Below are 22,423 nucleotides of genomic sequence, written 5' to 3'. Positions count from 1 at the left end.
CTTACAAATAGCGTGGGATTTGAACCCTAGTCCCAATTTCTGGGACTGACAGTGTTGCGCTTACTGCCACACCAACCGTGCCGCCCTACAGTAGCTCTATCGGGAGCATCTTGGCCGGCTGCATCAGTGTGGTATGGTTACCCTAGAAGAGCTTCGGATCGGAGGTCAATCCACAGGACCATGAGACGATCACTGGGGTATCCCTACCCCCCACCTCCCCCATCAATGGGATTTACTAGGATCATCATTTAAAGCAAAATCATTCAGGACCCTTTCCATTCTGCACAGACCATCTTCCAGTTACTCCCATTGGGAAGGAGATTATAGGAGTATCAGAGCCAGAACCACCAGGCCGAGGAACAGCTTCTTCCCGTGGGCAGAGAGACTGCAGAACGACTGATGAAACAACCCTCTGTGACTCTACTATTTATTAATAATATTTATTTTAACATATGTATTGTGTATTTCAGGGGTCTCCAAAGTGGGAGTTGATGGGACAATGCCAGGGGGAGGTTGATTAAAATTTTGAATATAGCGCATGTCAGGCGTTTGCAACCTCCAGCGAGAGCTGGCCTTGGTGGCCGGTATGTTGTATTTGGCTTTGGCCTCTTAATAAGTACAGAGCGAAAGACTGATGGAGCAGAGAAGAAGGAGGTATGTGTCCAATGCCACACCCCCCCCCCACCCCATCCAGCGCTTCCACCATCCCAAGGATTCCATGAAGGTTGATGAGGTATCAAGGATTCCATGAAGGGTATGATGGTCCAAAAAGTTTGGAGACCCCTGGTGTATATGTATCATTTGTCCATATGTTTGTTTAAATTGTACATGTGTTACACTGTTATGTTGAGCTGTACTGGTACAATAGGATGACAAATAAAATGAAGTGAATTGAACTGAATGCTGAGATAGTCAGTTTGGGGGAGTGCCATACAGTGAGATATGTGCAAAAGGAGCAGAGATAGGGAGGGGCATAGAGGGTGTTAGAGAGAAGAACAGTGTTAGAGCCAAAGGGGTTACAGAGACAGGAAAGTGTGAAGGAGACCAGGGGGGGCTTACAGAAATAGTGAGTGGTGTAAGGGATCAGGAGAGAGTAACAGACAGAGAGGAGTGCAGGGGACCAGATGATGCAACAGAGAGAGGGAAAGGAGTGGGGATCAGAAAGCATTGTAGAGACAGGACGAAAGTGGGATTGAAGAGACAAGAAGGGGTGTGGGGAACTGGAGGAGTTTACATGCATCAGGAGGGGTGTTGGGGACCAGAGACGGTTACCCAGATTGGGGGGTGAGGTTGTAGGGGTGTGAAAGGGGACGTTACACAGATAAAGAGGGGTGTATGGGTTGGAGGGGATTGCAGAGATGGGGAGGGGTGTGAATGGGCCAGCGGGGAAGTTACACAGTAGATGGGGTTGGAGGGGATTGCAGACTAGGGGTGGGGGGCTGGAGGGGAGGTTACACAGATAGAGAGGGGTGCACCTTGGAGGGGATTGGAGAGACGGGGAAGGATGTGGGGGTCTGGCGGGTAGGCTACACAGATAGAGAGGGGTGCAGGGGTTGGAGGGGATTGCAAAGATGGGGCGGGGTGGTGTGGGGCCGGAGGGGAGGTTACACAGATAGAGAGGTATGTGTAGGTTGGAGGGAATTACAGAGATGGGGAGGGGTGTGGGGGGGTGGAGGGAAGGTTGCACCGATAGAGAGTTGAAGGGGATTTCAGAGACACGGAGGGGTTTGGGGGATGGGGCCGGTAGGGAGGTTGCAAAGCTAGAGAGGGGTGCAGGGGTTGGAGGGGATTGCAGAGATGGGGAAGGTTGTGGGGGGGCTGGAGGGAAGGTTACACAGATAGAGAGGGTGCAGGGTTTGGAGGGGATTTCAGATTCAGGGAAGGGTGGAGACAGTTTGTGGTGATTTGAACTCCTTCCAGGGATTTAAAGCTGAGCCATCACTTTAACTGTGGTGATACAACCACGACACTGGCCGCATTCCTACCAGCCTACTGCAGAGGGCAACCACTGTACCTGCAGGTAGGTAACCTGGGAGGCTGGTCCCACCCAGCCGGCTGTCAATCACCAGCCTGTATATAGACTCAAGCCGGCCCCTCCCATAGCCAGTCAGAAACATAGAGCCAGCGGCACGAAGCCCAGCGACCATCCCAAGTCCATCTGCGGGCTCTCCACCCTACGGGCGCCACCTCCATTTCTTTTCAAATACCTGATGCCAGACTGTAAGCCCATAGCTGCTAAAAGCAAGTGCTATTGTGTGGCCGACAGGATCTTTATCAAGGCAGAGGTGAGATGGCTTCTGACGGAAGGAATCATAGAGCCCAACACCAGCCCCTGGAGAACCCAGGTCCTGGTCGTAAAAGGGGACAGCAAACTGAGGATGGTCATTGACTATAGCCAGACCATCAACCAGTACATCCAGCTGGATGTCTAACTGCTGCCCCTATCACCAACATGTTCAATGATCCCAGTACAGGATCTTCTCCACAATTCACCTGGTCGGCCTACCACAGCTCCCTATCCATGCTTGGGATAAACCTTATACCACCTTTGAGGCAGATGGGCTCCTCTCCCAGTTCCGCCAGGTTCCTTTTGGGGTCACAAATGGGGTCTCCGTCTTCCAGCAGGAGATGGACCGCATGGTAGACCGGCACAATCTAAGAGCAACCTTCCCATACCTGGACAATGTCACCATTTGTCACAACCAGCAGGACCACGATGCCATCCTGGAGAGATTTCTCCGAACGGCTGAAGCACAGAACCTTACCACCTCACCATCCTGGGGTACATCATGGAACATGGTCATTAATCCTGACCCCGAATGCATTCACCCCTAATGGAATTTCCCCTCCCCCACAAGCTCACGACCCTCTGCAGGTGCCTAGGGCTCTTTTACTACTCAAGTTGGTCTCCCGCTTCTTGGACAAGGTCCTCCCACTGACCCAAACCATCATCTTTACCTCCCCCCCACTGAGGCACAAATGGCCTTCAGTAAGGACATTGTCAATGCCATGATGCATTGTGTGGATGAGGATGCCCCATTCCAGGAATGTTGCCCTTGCTGCCACCCTCAATCAAGGGGGCAGACTTGTGACCATTTTATCCAAGACCCTCCATGGTTCAGAGCTCGGACACTGCCATTGAAAAGGAGGCCCAGGCAATCATGAATGCAGTCCGCCACTGGTACCACTACCTAGCAAGCAGAAAGTTCACCCTTCTCACTGACTAGTGCAATGTTCAGCACCACCCACAGAGGCAAGATCAAAAATGACAAGATCTTGCACTGAAGTCGAGCTAGCCACCTTCAGCTATGACATCCAGTATAGGCCGGGGAAGTTCAATGACTCCCCCGATACCCTGTCCCGAACATGTGCCAGTGCACAGTCCGAGCAACTGCAGGTGCAGCACAACACCCTCTGCCACCTGGGCATCATGTGCCTGTACCATTTCATTAAGTCCCAGAACCACCCCTTCACCATCCAAGAAGTCTGGACCACGACCGAGTCCTGCAGAGTGAAAACTACGCTTCTTCCGACTGCTACAGGCCACTTGGCCCTTCGAGCAACTCAGTGTTGATTTCAAGGGACCACTGCCTTCCATAAATAAGAACGTCTATTTACTCTTGGTCATAGATGAATACTCCTGTTTTCCCTTCGCCATCCCTTGCCATGACACCTCCACTGCCTCCGTTATCAGGGCCATGACACAGATCTTCATCATGTTCGTATAACCGGCCTTCATCCACAGTGACTGGGGGTCCAGCTTCATGAGTGAGGAGCTGCACCAGTACCTGACAGAGCAAGGCATCGCGTCTAGTCACATGACTAGCTACAACCCCAGGGGTAACGGGCAGGTGGAGCATGAAAACGGTAATCTGAAACGCAGTCCTCCTGGCCCTGAAGTCGAAAGGCTGGTCCATTGACTACTGGCAAGAAGCCTTCCCCGAGGCACTCCATGTCATATGGTCACTCTTGTGCATGGCTCATGAACTCCTTTATTCCTTCCTAGGAAATTGGCAACTCCCTGCCAATCGGTACTCCTCCGCAAACATGTGTGGACCCACAAGTCAGACCCCCTGGTTGAGCAGGTGCTCCTTCCCCATTCAAACCGGAACTAAGCCTACGTCAGGTACCCCAATGAATGTGAGGACATCGTCTTGACCAGGGGTCTGCAGGGGCCTAGCCTTCCCACCCTGGGCACCCCTGTCCCACCCATGATTCACCAGGAGCCGACTCCCTTCACCTCTCCAGAGGGCCCCACTCCTCACACCTACACTCCCCCTCGCCCCACTGCCAGACACCATCCTGTCCACACCACTGGCCACCTCGGACCCAGCTGAACCTAAGGTAGCCCCATCCCTGCCGACCATTGACCAGGAACTGACCTTTTAATGGTCTCAGAGGCACAGACGACCACCGGACCGCCTGAACTTTTAAATGCTACCCAGTGTCAAAGGAGGACACCCCCCCCACCGAGGACTCATTTTAAAGAAGAGGATGAATGTAGTGATACAACCATAGCACCGACTGAATTCCTCCAGCCTACTGTAGAGGGCAACCTGGGCTGGCCCCACATGGACAACTGTCAATCACCAGCCTGTATATAGACTCGAGCCGGCCCCTCACAGGGTCAGTCAGACACATGGAGACAGCAAAGGACAGCCAGGCACACGTGGAGCCAGCAAAGATATTAAGACTGGTGTGTACAGAGTTTGAGGTGATTAAAGCCTGTAGTACAGTCTTGTGTTTTGTGTTTGCTTGCTGCACCACAGCGCATCACGCTAACCAGGAGTCACTATGAGGCAGGAAACAAGGGGTATCAGTCAGGTGGGTATTGCTGCCATTTAGACCTGCAGAGATGTTACGGATTAACAAATTTTTGGAGAGCAACCAAGTGAAACCAGCTCCAGCCCACAAAACCCATCAGATCTTGAAGAAGTAAACATGGGTGAGGAGTGAGGATTGGAACAAATATTCAGCCAAGCCAGGGGCGTTTCAGTGACCAAAATAGAATTCCCAACCTACCAGTATTGCCCAGTAGTTCACTGGAAATTGTTGACTAATTTCCAGGTTATGACTCCAACATATCTATGGTGGGGGGGGACAGTGCATTAAATAAATTTTGTTTTTAATCCACCCAATTTATTTAAATAGTTGCACGTTTGTTTGAGAAATATGGAAAAGTTTGTTTTTGAAAGAAAATCATTTTGCCTGAACTGATCAGTTGGAGCTCACATGTTAAACGTTGGAGAAGAACACCAACTAAGACCTGGCAAGCTTCCTGTAAACTCATGACATAAATACACAGATTAGTTTCACGCAGTTACGGAAATTTACAACACAGGGCAGCTTCTATTTCTGTTTCCCTTGGTTTTAAAAAAAGATTTAAGCATTTCTTCAGTGCCTTTCGGGACATCCAAAACACACATTCAAGGTCCCACCACTCTCACTGCAGTGCTTCCTCACTCTGAACCTCCAACAGGGGCTGCACTCCCTTACCCACCAAGCTTTCTCAGCACTGCCTCTCCCATGGTGTGGTGCACCCTCTTCCACATCACTGCCACTCTCTTGACACTGACCCTCTGAGAGTACAGCAGTCACTCAGTGATTTAGAATTTATTTATTGTCATGTAATGAAACAGATGTCATATTACACAAAATTGCATTTAGTTTGCTTAAGAACATAAGAAATAGAAGGAAGAGTCGCCATCTGGCCCGTCGAACTTGCTCCTCCATTCAAAGTGACCATGGCTGATTTGATGATCGGCTTATCTCCACCTCATTCCTTTTCCCTATATCCCTTAATTCCCTTAGTAGGGAAAAATCTACCCAATCTTGTTTTAAATATATATACTGAGGTTGCCCACACTGCTTCAATGGGCAGATTCACCACCCTCTGGGAAAAGCAGCTCCATAGCACCTTAGAAAACTACAGCACAGAAAGCAGGACCATCTAGCCTGTGCTGAAATATCATTCCTCTAGTCCAGTGGTTTTCAACCTTTTTCTTTCCACTCACCTAGCACTTTAAGTAATCCCTATGCCATCAGTGCTCTGTGATTAACAAGGGATTGGTTAAGGTGGAATGTGAGTGGGAAGGGAAGGTTGAGAACCATACCTCTAGACCCAATTGTTACTGAAATATTTTGCTTGAGAAACATTGCCATTGGCCCATTTCCATTGGAGTTATGAAACCAGTAGTTTTCAAACTTTTTCTTTCCACCCACATCCCACCTTAAGCAATCCCTTACAACCTGAGCACCTATGGCATAGGAAATACTGAAAGTGGTATGTGAGTGGAAAGAAAAACGTTGAGAACCACTGCTCTAGTCCCACTGACCTGCACTCATTCCATAACCCTCCAGATCTCTCCCATCCATGTATCGATCCAATTTAGTCTTAAAACTTAAGAGTGAGCCCGCATTTACCATGTCAGATGGCAGCTCATTCAAAACTCCCACCACTCTGAGTGAAGTTCTCCCCCTAAACATTTTACCTTTCACCCTAAAGACATGTCCTCTCATACTTATCTCTTCCAATGGAAGTGGAAAGCCTACTTGCTTTTACTCTGCCTATATCCCTCATAATTTTTTAAACCTTTATCAAATCTCTCCTCATTCTTCTATGCTCTAAGGAATAAAGTCTTAACTTGTTTAATCTTTCCCTGTAACTCAACTCCTGAAGACTTGGCAGCATCCTAATAAATCATCTCTGCGTTCTAGATCTTACTGGTATCCTTCCTGTGGTTTGGCGACCAGAACTGCACACAATACTCCAAATTTGGCCTCACCGATGTTTTATACAACCTCACCATAACATCCTAACTCCTGTACTCAATACTTTGATTTATCAAGGCCAAGATGCCAAAAGCTTTCTTTACAACCCTGTCCACCTGTAACACCACTTTCAGGGAATTTTGTATCTGTATTCCCAGATCCCTCTGTTCTACCTTACTCCTCAGTGCCCGACCATTTACTATGTATGTCCTACCTTGGTTTGCCCCTCCAAGATGCAACACCTCACACTTGTCTGCATTGAATTCCATCTGCCATATTCTGGTCCATTTTTCCAGTTGGTCCAGATCCCACTGCGAGCACTGAAAGTCTTCCTCGTTGTCCACAATGCTTCCAATCTTATGTCATCAGCAAATTAGCTGATCCAATTCCCCACATATCAACTAATTGGGCGGCACAGGCTCGTGGGTCGAAAGGGCCTGTTCCCATGCTGTATATTTAAAATTTAAGAATTCTTCCTCAAGTAAGGAGACTAGAACTGCATGCAGTACTTCAGAATCTCTTGCCCAATGGGAGCAGCTGTGTGCGGGGTGGAAGGGGTCCTCAACAATTTTGTATGCCCTCTTCATACTACAATCCTAGTAGATCATGTCAATGTGGTGGTGGGGGGGCTGGGAGGGAGGGAGACTCCAGCGATCCTCTGCTGTTCTTATGGTCCTGTGGATTGACCTCCAATCCATTTCTCTGCAACAACTGTACCACACCATGATGCAACCAGCCAGGATGCTCTTGACAGCTTCTGTAGAAGGTTGACATGGTGGTGGACGGTTGCCTTGCCCGCTTCAATCTTCTCAAGAAGTGCGACCAATCATCCTCCCTTTCCATGGCTATATCCTGATTGTAAGAAATTTATTGCCTTTTCCTCTTCTCTGTGGGGTCCTGTTTGCAATAAACATCAAATCAATTGTGTTTCAGAGAAGAAGATGGAACTAGAAATTGAAGAAATTGTGAAAAAAACTAAGATTTTAATTGAAGGTAACTACAATGTGCCAATCAAAGCCCTTGAAAGCAAATTTTAAAAAACTGCAAATGCTTGTATTTAAAATCAGAACAGAATGTGTTGGAAATGTCCAGGGAAAGAGGCAGCATCTGAAGAGAGGGAGAGAAGGTCAATGTTAAGGATTAAACACAAAGTCACTGCAGATGCTGGAAATCTGATACGAATACTGAACATGCCAAGTCGTACTCAGCTGGTCAGGCAGCACCTGGGATACCTGTGGAATGAAACAGGGTTAATATAAAAGAAACAGGGTTAATGTAAAAGATTTTTTTTAAATCAAAACAAAATGCTGGCAATATGGCCAAGGAAGAGGTAGCATCTTCACAGGGAGAAAAAAAGAGTTACAGGGAAAGGTTAAACAGGTTCAAACTTTATTCCCTGGAGTGTAGAAGAATGAGGGGAGACTTGATCGAGATATTTAAAATTATGAGGGGGATAGATAGCTTTTTCCACTGAGGGTTGGTGAGATACAAACCACAGGACATAGGTTAAGATGAAAGGGGAAAAGTTTAGGGGGAACTTCTTCACACACACAGAGTGGTGATAGTGTGAAATGAGCTGAAGAGGGGAATGAGGGCTCAATTTTAACATTTAAGAAAAATGTAGACAGGTATCTGGATGGGAGGGGTATGGAGAGATATGGACTGGGTACAGGACAGTGGAGCTAGGCAGAATAATGGTTCAGCACAAACTAAAAGGGCCTGTTTCTATGCTGTAGTGTTCGATGGTTCCACTTATAGGGGCGTGGCTGGGTCTTGAACAGGGAAAAATTAAACAGGTTAGGACTTTATTCCCTGGAGCATAGAAGAAAGGAAAGATTAGACAGAGGTATTTAAAATTATGAGGGTTGTAGATTCCAAATCTGGTTTATTGTCATGAACATGTGTCACAAACTATATTGATTTTTTAAAATTTTTTTTATTTTTCACAGTATGAACCATATTAACCAAAATACACACAAACATTTCCCTCTTGAATATACACAGTGTCATTTTCTCCCCGTTTTCTTCCCTCCCTCCTTCCCACCCCCCTCACTACCCACTAAACATTCAACATATACAATACAATAAACCCATTAAACAATGTCATCACAATGAAAATAAACAAGAAAATTGTATCATCTACTTTTACACACTGGGTCAGTTCATTTCATCTTCTCATTCTGTCATTTTAGGGGGTGGAGGTCCACGGTAGGCCCTCTCTGTTGTGTTCCATGTACGGTTCCCATATTTGTTCAAATACTGTGACATTTTTAAAATTATATGTTATTTTTTCCAATGGAATACATTTATTCATTTCTATGTACCATTGCTGTACTCTCAGGCTCTCTTCTGATTTCCAGGTTGACATTATACATTTTTTTGCTACAGCTAAGGCTATCATAATAAACCTTTATTGTGCTTCATCCAAATTGAGGCCTAGTTCTTTACTTCTTATATTAGTTAGAAGAAAGATCTCTGGATTTTTTGGTATGTTGCTTTTTGTGATTTTATTTAATACCTGATTTAGATCTTCCCAAAACTTTTCCACTTTCTCAAATGCCCAAATTGCACATACTGTTGGGTCCCATTTATTTAACTTTTGGGGCATGGTATATAGCCTGTGTAACCAATTATATTGTATCATGCGTAACCTCGTGTTTATTGTATTTCTCATAGTTCCGGAGCATAATTTTTCCCATTTTTCATTTTTTATCTTTATGTTTAGATCTTGTTCCCACTTTTGTTTGGGTTTACAGCTTATTTCATCATTTTCTTTATCTTGCAGCTTGATGTACATGTTTGTTATAAATCTTTTAATTATCATTGTGTCTGTAATCACATCTTCAAAGTTCAGCCTGCTTCCCAATTTGTCCTTCAAATAGGTTTTCAGTTGGTGGTATGCAAACATTGTACTGTGAGTTATACCATATTTGTACTTAATTTGTTCAAAAGATAATAAATTATTTCCCAAAAAACAATTTTCTATTCTTTTGATCCCTTTTCTCTCCCATTATCTAAAGGAAAGGTTATCTATTATGAAAGGGATTAGTTGATTTTGCGTCAATAATAATTTTGGTAGTTGACAAACTATTGTTTTGATGCAGCTGTGCATTCCAGATGCAAAATTGGTATGTAGTCATGTTTAGTATTTTGTTGCATATCCCTTGCATGCACTGACTGTGATTCATAGACATCACCAGGTGTTGAGTATCTTCTAGAATCAAGATTAAAAAAGAACAATTAATGCAAATGAGGTAATGTTTACTGTGACAGAGTATATAGATATGTTTTTGGGAGATAAATTAGGGCAAGGTTTGTTAGTGTAGGTTACATACAAACACTTTAAAACAGATCTTATTTAAAATACTGGAGCTCTGCTAAATGCTAGACAAGTTGGGGCCTCAAAGCCTTTGCAAAAGCTTCAGAGAGTGCCCAATAGACTTCACTAATGGATTGTCATTTACAAAAAGGCAACAGATGAAAGAGCTTGTTGGAGCCGCCTTCTTTCTGGAAGCGAACTTGCTGTTCTAAGAGGGTCATGTGTTTTGCAAGCAGAGAGAGTCAAACAGGCTTTCTCTCAGAGAGAGAGAGAGAGAAAAGATCAGTTCTACAGTGTTACAGCCAGCAACAGCAGCTGGGACTGGAACAGGACAAGCTGGCAAGCTTGTGGAAAACCTCATTTGTGAGTTCTTATTTCAGCCTGGTCAAAGCCCTTGTGTTTCATGCATGAGGAGAGGATGGGCTGTCTAATGTTTCACTTGGAATAAGAGAAACAAGAAGGAACTCTGTGGTGTTATCATCTGGGGAACCCTGAGGGGGCAAGTTTCATCAGCAAGACACTGACGTGGCTGATTAAAAAGGAACAGCATTTCTCTCTCTGAAAACTGTCAAGACCGTTTACCTTTCAAGCACCAAAGCCTGGTGAACTTTATAAATGTTAAATTCTGTGCACAGTATAAGAATTGCCTGCAACCAGTGAACTTGGAGGAATGAGAAGTGAGATTGGACTGTGAACCAAAGCACTTTTCTGAACATTACATACACGTGCGCTTAGAATTAGGAGGTTAAGTTAGGTCAGCTAAGTCAACAGTGATAAGTTAAAGTGTGATTCTGTTGTCATGTTTAAAGATAATTAAAAGCAACTTTTGTTTAAGTGACCATTTGTCTTGGTGAATATCTATTGCTGCTGGGTTTTGGGGTCCTCTGGGCTCATAACACTATGGGGTCATTGTCTGTTCAGAAATCTGATGGCAGAGGGAAAGAAACTCTTTCTTACCTTGATGAAGGGCTCAAGCCCGAAACATCAGTTCCGTATCTTTATCTTTGTTCTATCTCTGATCTGCTGAGTTTCTCCAGCATAATATTTTTAGTTCAACCACGGTGTCTGCAGACTTTTTTGTTTTACTTTTGTACCTCTGGGTGTTCATCTTCAGGCTCCTGTTCTTCATTCCTGATGGTAGCAGTGTGAAAAAAAGGGCATGGCCTGGGTGGTGAGAGTCCTTGATAATGGAAGCTGCTTTCTTGAGACAACACTCTTAATGGAGTGAAGACTAATGCCTATGATAACAGTAACAGAGCTTACAACCCTCCTTAGCCTTTTCTTGTCCTCTGCACCTCCATACCATACCAGTCAGAATGCTTTCCATGGTACACCTGCAGCAATTGATGTTTAGTGACATACCATAACTCCTCAAACTCCTCACGAAGTATAGCCAGGTACAGTGCACTGCATATTTGGGATAAAGACACTTTTTTTTTTTTTTTTAATTTTTTATTTTTCACACCATAAATCACAATAGCCATGATATACACTTTTTCTTTTCCACACATTTACAGTGACTTTTTCTCCCTCCCCCCTCCCTCCTCCCAAGCCACCCCCCACACCCCCCCCCCCTCATCCATTTTAGGTATACAATCTAGATTGCATTAATTCAGTTAGACAATGTTGTCATTCAACAAAAATACACCAGAAATTCTACTGAGTCCATTCTTTTCTTTTCTTCTCCTTCCATCAACTTAGGTAATGTTTGTTCCCGGTAGGTTTTCGCTATTGTATTTAATGTAAGGCTCCCATACTTGTTCGAATATTTCAATATTATTTCTTAAACTATATGTTATTTTTTCTAATGGAATACATTTATTCATTTCTATATACCATTGTTGTATTTTCAAATTATCTTCCAATTTCCAGGTTGACATAATACATTTTTTTGCTACGGCTAGGGCTATCTTGACAAATCTTTTTTGTGCATCTTCCAAGTCAATTCCAAATTCTTTATTTTTTATGTTACTTAGGAGAAAGATCTCTGGATTCTTTGGTATATTGTTTTCTGTTATTTTATTTAATATCTGATTGAGATCATCCCAAAATTTTTCTACTCTCTCACATGTCCAGATTGCATGAATTGTTGTTCCCCTTTCTTTTTTACATCGAAAACATCTATCAGATACTGTTGGGTCCCATTTATTTAACTTTTGCGGTGTAATGTATAGTCTGTGTAACCAATTATATTGTATCATACGCAGCCTCGTATTTATTGTATTTCTCATCGTTCCAGAGCATAACTTCTCCCATGTTTCCTTTTTTATCTTTATATTTAAATCTTGTTCCCACTTTTGTTTAGTTTTACCATTTGTTTCCTCGTTCTCCTTTTCTTGCAGTTTAATATACATATTTTTTATAAATCTTTTGATTAACATTGTATCTGTAATCACATATTCAAGGTTACTTCCCTCTGGTAAACTCAAGTTGCTTCCTAATTTATCTTTCAAGTAGGATCTCAGTTGGTAATATGCCAGCGCTGTATCTCCAGTTATATTGTACTTATCTCTCATTTGTTCAAAGGATAAGAATCTACTTCCTGAAAAACAATTTTCTATTCTTTTAATCCCTTTTTTTTCCCATTTTCTAAAGGCAAGGTTGTCTATTGTAAAAGGGAGTAGCTTATTTTGCGTCAATATTAGTTTTGGTATTTGGTAATTTATTTTATTTCTTTCTACATGAATCTTCTTCCATATATTGAGGAGATGGTGTAATACTGGAGAAGTTCTATGTTGTACCAATTTTTCGTCCCATTTATATAATATGTGTTCAGGTATCTTTTCCCCTATTTTATCTAATTCTAGTCTCGTCCAGTCTGGTTTTTCCCTTGTTTGATAAAAATCTGATAGGTACCTTAATTGTGCGGCTCTATAATAATTTTTGAAGTTTGGCAATTGTAAGCCTCCTTGTTTATACCATTCTGTTAATTTATCTAGTGCTATCCTCGGTTTCCCCCCTCTCCATAAAAATCTCCTTATTATTTTCTTTAACTCTTTGAAGAATTTTTCTGTCAGTTGTATTGGCAATGCCTGAAATAAGTATAGTATCCTTGGAAAAATGTTCATTTTAATACAGTTTATCCTTCCTATCAGTGTTAGTGGTAGCTCTTTCCAATGCTCTAAATCGTCCTGTAATTTTTTCATTAGTGGATTGTAATTGAGTTTATATAATTGGCCTAGATTTTTGTTTATTTGCACACCTAGGTATCTTATTGCCTGCGTTTGCCATCTGAATGGGGATTCCTCCTTAAATTTTGAGAAATCCGCGTTATTCATAGGCATTGCTTCACTTTTATTTACGTTTATCTTGTATCCCGACACTTCTCCATATTCCTTCAATTTCTTATATAGTTCTTTTATTGATAGTTCTGGTTCTGTTAAGTACACTATCACATCATCCGCAAACAGACTGATTTTATATTCCCTGTCTTTTATTTTTATTCCTTTTATATTATTATCTATTCTTATCAATTCGGCTAGTGGTTCTATAGCTAGCGCAAACAATAAAGGTGATAGTGGGCATCCCTGCCGCGTTGACCTGCTTAAGTTAAATTGCTTTGATACATGTCCATTTACTGTCACTTTCGCTAATTGTCCCTTATATAATGCTTTAATCCAATTAATATACTTCTCCGGTAAACTGAATTTTTGCAATACTTTGAACAAATAATTCCATTCTACTCTGTCGAAGGCCTTCTCTGCATCTCAAGCAACTGCTACTGTAGGTGCTTTATTTCCTTCTACTGAATGAATTAAGTTAATAAATTTACAAATATTGTCTGTTGTGCATCTTTTTTTGATAAATCCAGTTTGGTCTAAATTTACCATTTTCGGTACCTGTTCTGCTAATCTGTTTGCTAATAGTTTAGCTATTATCTTATAATCTGTGTTTAGCAAAGATATTGGTCTATATGACGCTGGTGAGAGTGGATCTTTCCCTTGTTTTAGTATTACTGTAATTATTGCTGTTTTACATGAATCTGGTAAGGTTTGTGTCTCATCAATCTGGTTGATTACATCCAGGAGGGGCAGTATTAATAAGTCTTTAAATGTTTTGTAGAATTCTATTGGAAATCCATCCTCTCCTGGTGTCTTATTATTTGGTAATTTTTTTATTATCTCTTGTATTTCTACTGTTCCAAATGTTTCTGTTAATTTATTTTGTTCCTCTATTTTTAGTTTTGGTAGTTCAATTTTAGTCAAAAATTCATCTATTTTCCCTTCTTTCGCTTCGTTTTCAGTTCGGTATAATTGTTCATAGAATTCTCTAAAGTTTTCCTTAATTTCTTTTGGATTATATGTAATTTGTTTGTCTTTTTTCCTTGTTGCCAGTACCATTTTCTTAGTTTGCTCTGTCTTAAGCTGCCATGCTAGGATTTTGTGCGTTTTTTCACCTAGTTCATAATATTTCTGTTTTGTCTTCATTATATTCTTCTCTACCTTTTATGTTTGTAATGTTTCATATTTTATTTTTTTATCCGCCAATTCTCTTCTTTTAGTTGTATCTTCCTTCATTGCTAATTTTTTTTCTATGTTTACTATTTCCCTTTCCAACTGCTCTGTTTCCTGATTATAGTCCTTCTTCATCTTGGTTGCATAACTTATTATTTGCCCTCTAATGAATGCTTTCATTGCGTCCCATAGTATAAACTTATCTTCCACTGATTCCGTATTTACTTCAAAGTACATTTTTAATTGTTTTTCAATAAATTCTCTAAAATCCTGTCTTTTAAGTAGCATGGGGTTTAATCTCCATCTATACATTCTTGGAGGGATGTCCTCTAGCTCTATTGCCAATAACAGGGGTGAGTGGTCCGATAATAGTCTAGCTTTATATTCCGTTTTCCTAACTCTCCCTTGAATGTGGGCTGATAACAGGAATAGGTCTATCCTTGAGTATGTTTTATGTCTAGTCGAGTAGTATGAGTATTCCTTTTCTTTTGGGTTTCCTCCATATGTCCACAAGTTTCATTTCTTGCATTGATTTAATTATAAATTTGGTTACTTTGTTCTTCCTGTTAATTTTTTTCCCCATTTTATCCATATTTGGATCCAAATTCAGATTGAAATCCCCTCCTATTAGTATGTTCCCTTGCGTATTAGCTACCTTCAAAAAGATATCTTGCATAAACTTTTGATCTTCTTCGTTAGGTGAATATATATTAAGTAGATTCCAAAGCTCTGAATATATCTGACATTTTATCATAACATATCTCCCTGCTGGATCTATTATTTCCTCTTCTATTTTAAATGGCACATTTTTGCTAATTAATATAGCCACTCCTCTTGCTTTTGAATTATACGATGCTGCTGTTACATGTCCTACCCAGTCTCTCTTTAATTTCTTGTGCTCCAATTCAGTTAAGTGTGTTTCTTGGACAAATGCTATATCTATTTTTTCCTTTTTCAGTAAATTTAGTAGTTTCTTCCTTTTAATTTGGTTATGTATTCCATTAATATTTAGAGTCATATAGTTCAGCGTAGCCATTTTATATTTTGTTTATCTTCTCTTTCCGTTTTTCCATCATTACCTTTCCTCCTTTTCCATTTCTGTTTTCTTATTTTCAACTCTTTACCAGACAACATTCCTACAACATCCAACATTTTCCTTATTCTCCTATTTCTATCTTCTTTATCCCCAATCTCCCCTTCCCCTCCTGAGTTGCCCTTTATCCCTTGTCGGACAACCACATCTCCCCTCTCCATTTGGATTTGCGAATCCACTCGCAAGCGTCAATTGATTTTGCAGTGACCGCTCTTTTCCCCCACCCAGCCCCCCCCAGAAAAGATTTCGCTTTTTATATGTCACAAAGGTCACTCTTTTAATTCCCTCCTTATTCTCTCTATTCCATTACCTTCCCTTATTAATTCTTGTCTATACTCTCTATGTTTTCCTCTAATTACAGATACTTTCACATATGCCCATTGTCTCTATTCACTCTTATACCTCTTTACCCGCATACATATCAATCATGGTCATTTTTACCCTCCTTACCCGTCTTCATCCCTCAGTCTATTTTTGTCTTTACCCACATACATATCAATCGTGATCATTTTTGCTCTCATTACCCGTCTTCATCCCTCAGTCTATTTTTGTAATTGTTCTGCAAATTTTCGTGCTTCTTCTGGATCCGAGAATAGTCTGTTTTGTTGTCCTGGAATAAATATTTTCAATACCGCAGGATGCTTCAGTGTAAATTTATATCCTTTCTTCCATAAAATCGCTTTTGCTGTATTGAACTCTTTTCTCTTCTTTAGGAGTTCAAAGCTTATATCTGGATAAATGAAGATTTTTTGCCCTTTATACTCCAGTGGTTTGTTGCCCTCTCTTACTTTTTCCATTGTCTTCTCCAGTACCTTTTCTCTTGTAGTATATCTTAGGAATTTTACTACAATAGATCTTGGTTTTTGTTGTGGTTGTGGTTTAGGGGCCAATGCTCTATGTGCCCTTTCTATTTCCATTTCTTGCTGTAGTTCTGGACATACTAGGGTCTTAGGGATCCACTCTTTTATAAACTCCCTCATATTCTTGCCTTCTTCATCTTCCTTAAGGGCCACTATCTTTATGTTATTTCTTCTGTTATAATTTTCCATTATATCTATTTTTTGAGCTAGTAGTTCTTGTGTCTCTTTAGTTTTTTTATTAGATTCCTCCAATTTCTTTTTTAAGTCTTCTACCTCCATTTCTGCTGCTACTGCCCGCTCTTCCATCTTGTCCATTTTTTACCCCATTTCTGTTAAGGTCATATCCATTTTATTTATTTTCTTTTCTGTGTTGTTTATTCTTCTTCTTAAATCATTGAATTCCTGTGTTTGCCATTCTTTAAATGACTCCATGTATCCTCTAACAAGAGCAAGTATATCCTTTACCTTGCCTTTCCCTTTATCTATTTCTCTGTATTCTTCCTCTACTTCTTCCTCTGGGTTGGCCATCTGTTGTTTCTTTGGTGCCCTTTCCTCCTCTTCTTTCTTGTTTCCATTGTCTTCTGTGGTCTCTTCTTGCTGCAGGTGTTCTGCAGCTGTCGTTGCCGGCTGTGGAGATCGACTCCCCAGCTGGTCCCCCCTCCCGTCGGTGTGTTTTTTTTCATGCGCATCGTGCATGCGCGAGGAGTCGCACATGCGCGGTTGCGCACTTTTACTCGGCTCTGTGAGCCATTGTTGTAGTTCTTTTTCTACCGACCTGAGGTAGTGGGGTCTTCTCTCCACAGCGGGCCTCTTCGGACAGGTAAGGCCTTCACCTTTTTCCTCCGTTGTCTTCTCTTCCTCTCTTCTTTCCGTTGATTTTGATTTTTCTCCTTTTGTCTCCATCTTCTTTCCACCTTTATACTCACTTTTCTTTAACTTGTATTTCTGTGCCTTTGTATTTTCTCTTGTTTTTCCCGACTTTTCTGGAGAGGGCTGGAGTTCACCGTCCGGCCACTACTCCATCACGTGACTCCTCCCTGGATAAAGACACTTTTAAAAATTTTATTTGCCCCCTTATTGTCATGTAATAGTACAGAATATGTAATATTACACAAAATTGCCTTCTGCTTGCTTTAGGACAGTCAATGAATCACCAATAATGTGGCACAGTTCCCCTGACAGTACGAGAGAAAGAGAAACGAAAGAGAGTTGAATCTGTCGCTGAATGTCCATGGATTTACCTCCAGTGCTCAGCAGCCGCATAGAGCATCAACAATGGACAGAATCTGCTTCTACCCTATTTTAAATTAAGTTAAAAATTTAAAGAGACAAGTCAAATACACACAGAAGTATGCTGTATCCATACTCCACACATGAATAACACAGCACACTTAAACTTAAAGATTCTTTTATTGTCATTTAATAAAACAGATGTGATATTACACAAAATTGCCCTTAGCCTGATGTAAGGTAGACCAAGATTTACTATCAGCAGAAATTGCCCGATGCCACTTACAGTACAAGAGAAAGAGAACCAAATGAGAGTCCCCTCAGAGATACCGAGTGTGGATTCCCCTCCATCCACACAGGCTTCTTTCTAACCCATCGGCAGCCCGTGCTCCAGATCCAAACCTCTGCATTGTAACACACCTTCCGCATTGTACTTAAAGATTTCCCATCCCAGCCCGCTCACTGACAAATAAATGTCATTGCATTGCAGAGAAACAAGTGAGCGATGAGGAGCTGAAGAGATTGCAAGAACACCAGTCCGCAATGGAGAAAGATCGAGACAAGTGTAAGTAAGCCATTTTTCTCCCCTTTCATGAGGCTCATCCTAAGGGGGGGTGGGAGTGTCAGCAGGAAGGAAGGTCAGTCAATACCCGAACTTCAGGAACTGCTTATTCATTCATTAGTTTGATACACACAAGGCAAGCAGCCCAGGAACCCTGATTGGTCATAGTCTTCCTACAGCACGGGCCAGGTCCGTGGCCAGACACAGAAAAAAAATGGCACCAATGTAGTGTAGCCGTTGATGTGGATCCAGGGAGAGCAGAGATACAGTGCTCCTCCACAGGGTCCACCTACCCAGTCCTACTACCTGACAGCTCTGTACAGGCTTTAAACGGCCTATTAATGAAGCCAACAATTCTTGAATCAGTGCCCAAGATGGTGGCACCTGTGCTGATGCCGGCCTCAATGGATTGCAGTGTCCAGGTAAGCAGTAAACTGGCGCAGGGTACCAGAAAAAGGGGAGAACACTCCCTGATTGAGAAGTATAAGAAAAGCTGAACCTACGGTATGGTGACCATGGCAATGGATCAATGAGGTGCTCATCAGCTTAAGAACATGCAGGAAGCTGGCAGCTGGAAACTCAAGGTGAGGAACACATGCAGGCTGCTAGTTGCTGGTGATTTATGGTCAAAGGACACGCACCCAGCTGCGGACAGCTCAAGACTGGCTCAAGACTGGCTGAAGGGGTACCAGGTATCTTAACTGGGATGCAAGAGGGTGCCAAGGGTGCTGAAGGCTTCCTGATCGTGTTGGAAGTTTGGATCTGGAGCTCAGGTGGTCGATGGATCGCACAGGAATCTGTGCAGCTGCAGAGGCTGCGGGAGCGCTGGAGATGAATCCACGGACACTCAGTGATCCTGGGGAAGACTCTCTATTCCTTCTGATTGTAAGGGGCGCTTCATTGTTTTCCTTACAAATGACTAAATGCAGTTTAGTGTAATATTACATCTGTTTTATTACATTACAATAAAAGAATCATGAATCTTGCCAAAACCAAGGAGCTGATTATTGACTTCAGGAAGAGATAACTGGGGGTTCAGAGGTGGAGAGGGTCAAAAAATTTAAGTTCTTGGGAGTCAGTGAGAATCTTTCCTGGACCCAACACACTAATGGCATCGTGAAGAAAACACTTCAACACCTTTAATTCCTCAGGAGTTTGTGGAGGTTTAGTATGACATTAGAAACCTTGGCAAATTTCTACAGATGTGTGGTGGAAAGTGGGCTGACCAACTGCATCACAACCTGGTATGGGAACACTGATACCCCTGAGGGTAAAGCCTGCAAAAGGTAGTGGACACAGCCCAGGACATTACAGGCAAAACCCTCCCCACTATTGAGTACATCTACAAAGAATGCTGTTGTTGCAGAGCAGCAGCGACCAGGATCCACACTACCCAGCATACGCTCTGTTCTTGCTGCTACCATCAGGAAAGAGATGTAGGGGCCACAAGACTCGCACCATCAGGTCCAGGAACAGCTGCTCCCTCTCCACCATTGGACTCCTCAACAACAAACTCAATCAGGAACTTGTTTAAAGATTCTTGTGCAATTTATTGATTTTTATTCTCACTGTATTGCACAATCAGTTTGTTTACATTTGTTGTGTTTACATTTCTTTTCTTGTTTACATGTGTACACTGACAGGTTTTTTTTGCACTACCAGTAAGTGGTAATAATACCGCGCCTGCAGGAAAAAGAGTTTCAGAGTTGTATATGATGTCCTGTACGTACTCTGACAATACATTTTTTGATGCTCAAGACTCAAGATCTTTATTGTGTCATACAAGGGGTAGGAAATCCAATTCGTTACAACAGTGATATCCGCACATCTAGAATATGTATAAAACGCAATGAACCTTCATGTCTGCATTATATCCTATATTCTCGTCTAACCCAATCCATGTATATGATAACCATCACCCCTCCCAACCATCCATCCCATTTTCCAGCCAAATAACCTAAAGAAAATCCATCCATCCCACATCCTTGCCTTTAATGGCCAAGGAGCACAAAATGATTCTCACACATACCGCCACTAGGACCAAGGACTTGAGAGGAAGTTGGGCTGATGCGGAGGGGTAAACTGAAGTTGGCCTTGAAACAATGTTAGCCTTGAAACAAACTGAAGTTGGCCTTGAAAATTCTACAATTACACTACCATTGACCACTGGACATTACCACCTCCTGTCAACAACCATCAGGCTCACCCTTGCACTTCCGACTAATAAATCTGAAATTTGAACAAATTACAAAGTCAATAATGTGACTAAGAAGTTGCAGAAGAAAAAGAGCTAGAATCCACCATTAAGAATATGGTAACAAAGCATTTGAATAAATAAGATATGATTTAAGTTGTCCACATGTTTTTAATCTTGGCAGTGCAAGGATATTCCAAAAGTTGCAGATGATGGAAGCATGAAATTAAAGCAGAGATATTGGAAACTAGTGCATTAAGTCTGAGAGAAGGAACTGCATATCCCAGAAACAATGGAATGTAGAATTCTCTGCCCAAGGAAGCAGTGGAGGCAGCCTCATTGACTGTATTTAAGACACAGATAAGCTTTCGGGGAATTTGAGGAAGTTGAGTTGAGTCCACGGCCAAATCAGCTATGATCTTATTGAATGGTGGAGCAGATTCGGCCAGTCTGATGGCTTGCCCCGCTCTTACTTCTTGTGTTCTTGTGAAACTCTCAGCAGGCAGGTCAAGGAGCATCAAGGGGAAAGAGATACTCACTGCACCCCATCTGCACTCCCTGCTCCTCTCAAACTCCACAACACGTACTCACTCAAACTCGATTCCACAGCCATGTATCCTTCCTGGCTTCTATCATCCTCTGCAATTTCCTACAATGTGACCCCCAACCATCAAACACATATTCCTTTCTCCACCTTCCTCATGGCTCCCTTGTCCACTCATCGCTTCCTACTTTAATATCTTCTCCTGTGACTGCAGGAAACGCTACACTTGCACCTCCACACCACCTCCTCATCACCATTTGGGTCCCCAAACAGTCCTTCCAAATGAAGCACACTGCACTTGTGAATCTGCAGGGGTCATCTACTTCATCCGGTGCTCCCGTTGTGGCCTTTTCTACATCAGGGAGACTGGCTGCAGACTGGGAGATCACTTTGTCAAGCACATTCCTGCTGTTCATTGTAATAACAGGAATCTTCCAGTGGCCAATTCCCCATCCCATTCCCTTGCTGACATGTCTGTCTGTTGTCTCATGCATTACCAGACTGAGATAACCTGCAAATTGGAGAAACAACACTTCATCTTCCATCTTGGCACCCTCCAATTAGACAGCATTAACATCAACTTCCTGTTTCCGTTAGACCCCCTCATTTCCCATCTCTATGTCTCCTTTCTTCCAGCTCTGCATTCACCCCCTCCCCCTGGTCAATTGTCAGCTTTCCTCTCCCTGCCCTCCTGTCCATGTCTACCTGTGGCCTCTTGCCACTGTGGTCCTCCCCCTTTCTCCCTCCTCCCCACCATCTTTTTATTCAGGCACTTTCCTGCCTCTTGATGAAGGGCTCAGGCCCGAAATGTTGGGCCTTCTGGACACTGTGGGACCAGTTGAGTTTCTCTAGCACTTTGGTGTGTTTACTAAAAAGAAACAGTCAATGTTTCAGGCACAGGGCCCTTTGTCAGTACAATCATGCACCTCATAATGTCCGTTTGGGCAACATCCAACTACATATATGTCCGTGGTCCCATCAGGTTATAATAGAGTTCAGAAATCCCTATCGGAGAATGGGACGTAGTAGGCGTTTCTTTTTGACAATGGGCATAGTAGTATTAACTGGGGTTGGAAGTCAAAAATATCATGTACTGTGAAAGTTATGTTAATTTTGAAGTTTATAAAGATAAATATAAATATTACCAATTAATATATTTTCCAGTATTTCAACATATTAGTAAAGTGCAGAAACCAAGTTCTTTCCTGTGGCAACTGGCAAAAGAATGCAGATAGCAAATAGTAACATATGTCTATAGTGTCAGCAGTTCTAGAGTCATAAATTCACACAAACAAGCCCTTCAGTCCACCATGTCCATGCCGGCTGTCAAAATACAAGATTCCTTCATGGTTATGTAATAGTACAGAATGTGTTATATTGCATGAAATTGCCTCCT

General features: G+C 42.3%; 1 protein-coding gene across 6 annotated transcripts in view; it reads left to right on the top strand.

Moving 5' to 3' along the window:
• Positions 1-22,423, top strand: part of LOC138759135 (synaptonemal complex central element protein 1-like) — an 89,922-nt gene that overhangs the window by 11,369 nt on the left and 56,130 nt on the right. For 5 of the 6 annotated variants that reach the window (XR_011354640.1, XR_011354639.1, XM_069929106.1 and 2 more), the window contains exons 3-4: positions 7,705-7,764; positions 18,218-18,292. Coding sequence is in view for 4 of the 6 variants with exons in the window: in XM_069929106.1 (XP_069785207.1) it covers positions 7,705-7,764; positions 18,218-18,292 (135 nt within the window). In the remaining 2 variants the exon portion in view is untranslated. The remainder of the gene's footprint in view (positions 1-7,704; positions 7,765-18,217; positions 18,293-22,423) is intronic. The other variant, XM_069929108.1, reaches the window with a different exon arrangement.

This window comes from Narcine bancroftii, chromosome 3 (assembly GCF_036971445.1).
Source record: "Narcine bancroftii isolate sNarBan1 chromosome 3, sNarBan1.hap1, whole genome shotgun sequence".
Taxonomy (NCBI): Eukaryota; Metazoa; Chordata; class Chondrichthyes; order Torpediniformes; family Narcinidae; genus Narcine; species Narcine bancroftii.
The sequence above is the reverse complement of the archived record's forward strand: the minus strand, read 5'-3'. Positions and strand labels throughout refer to the sequence as shown.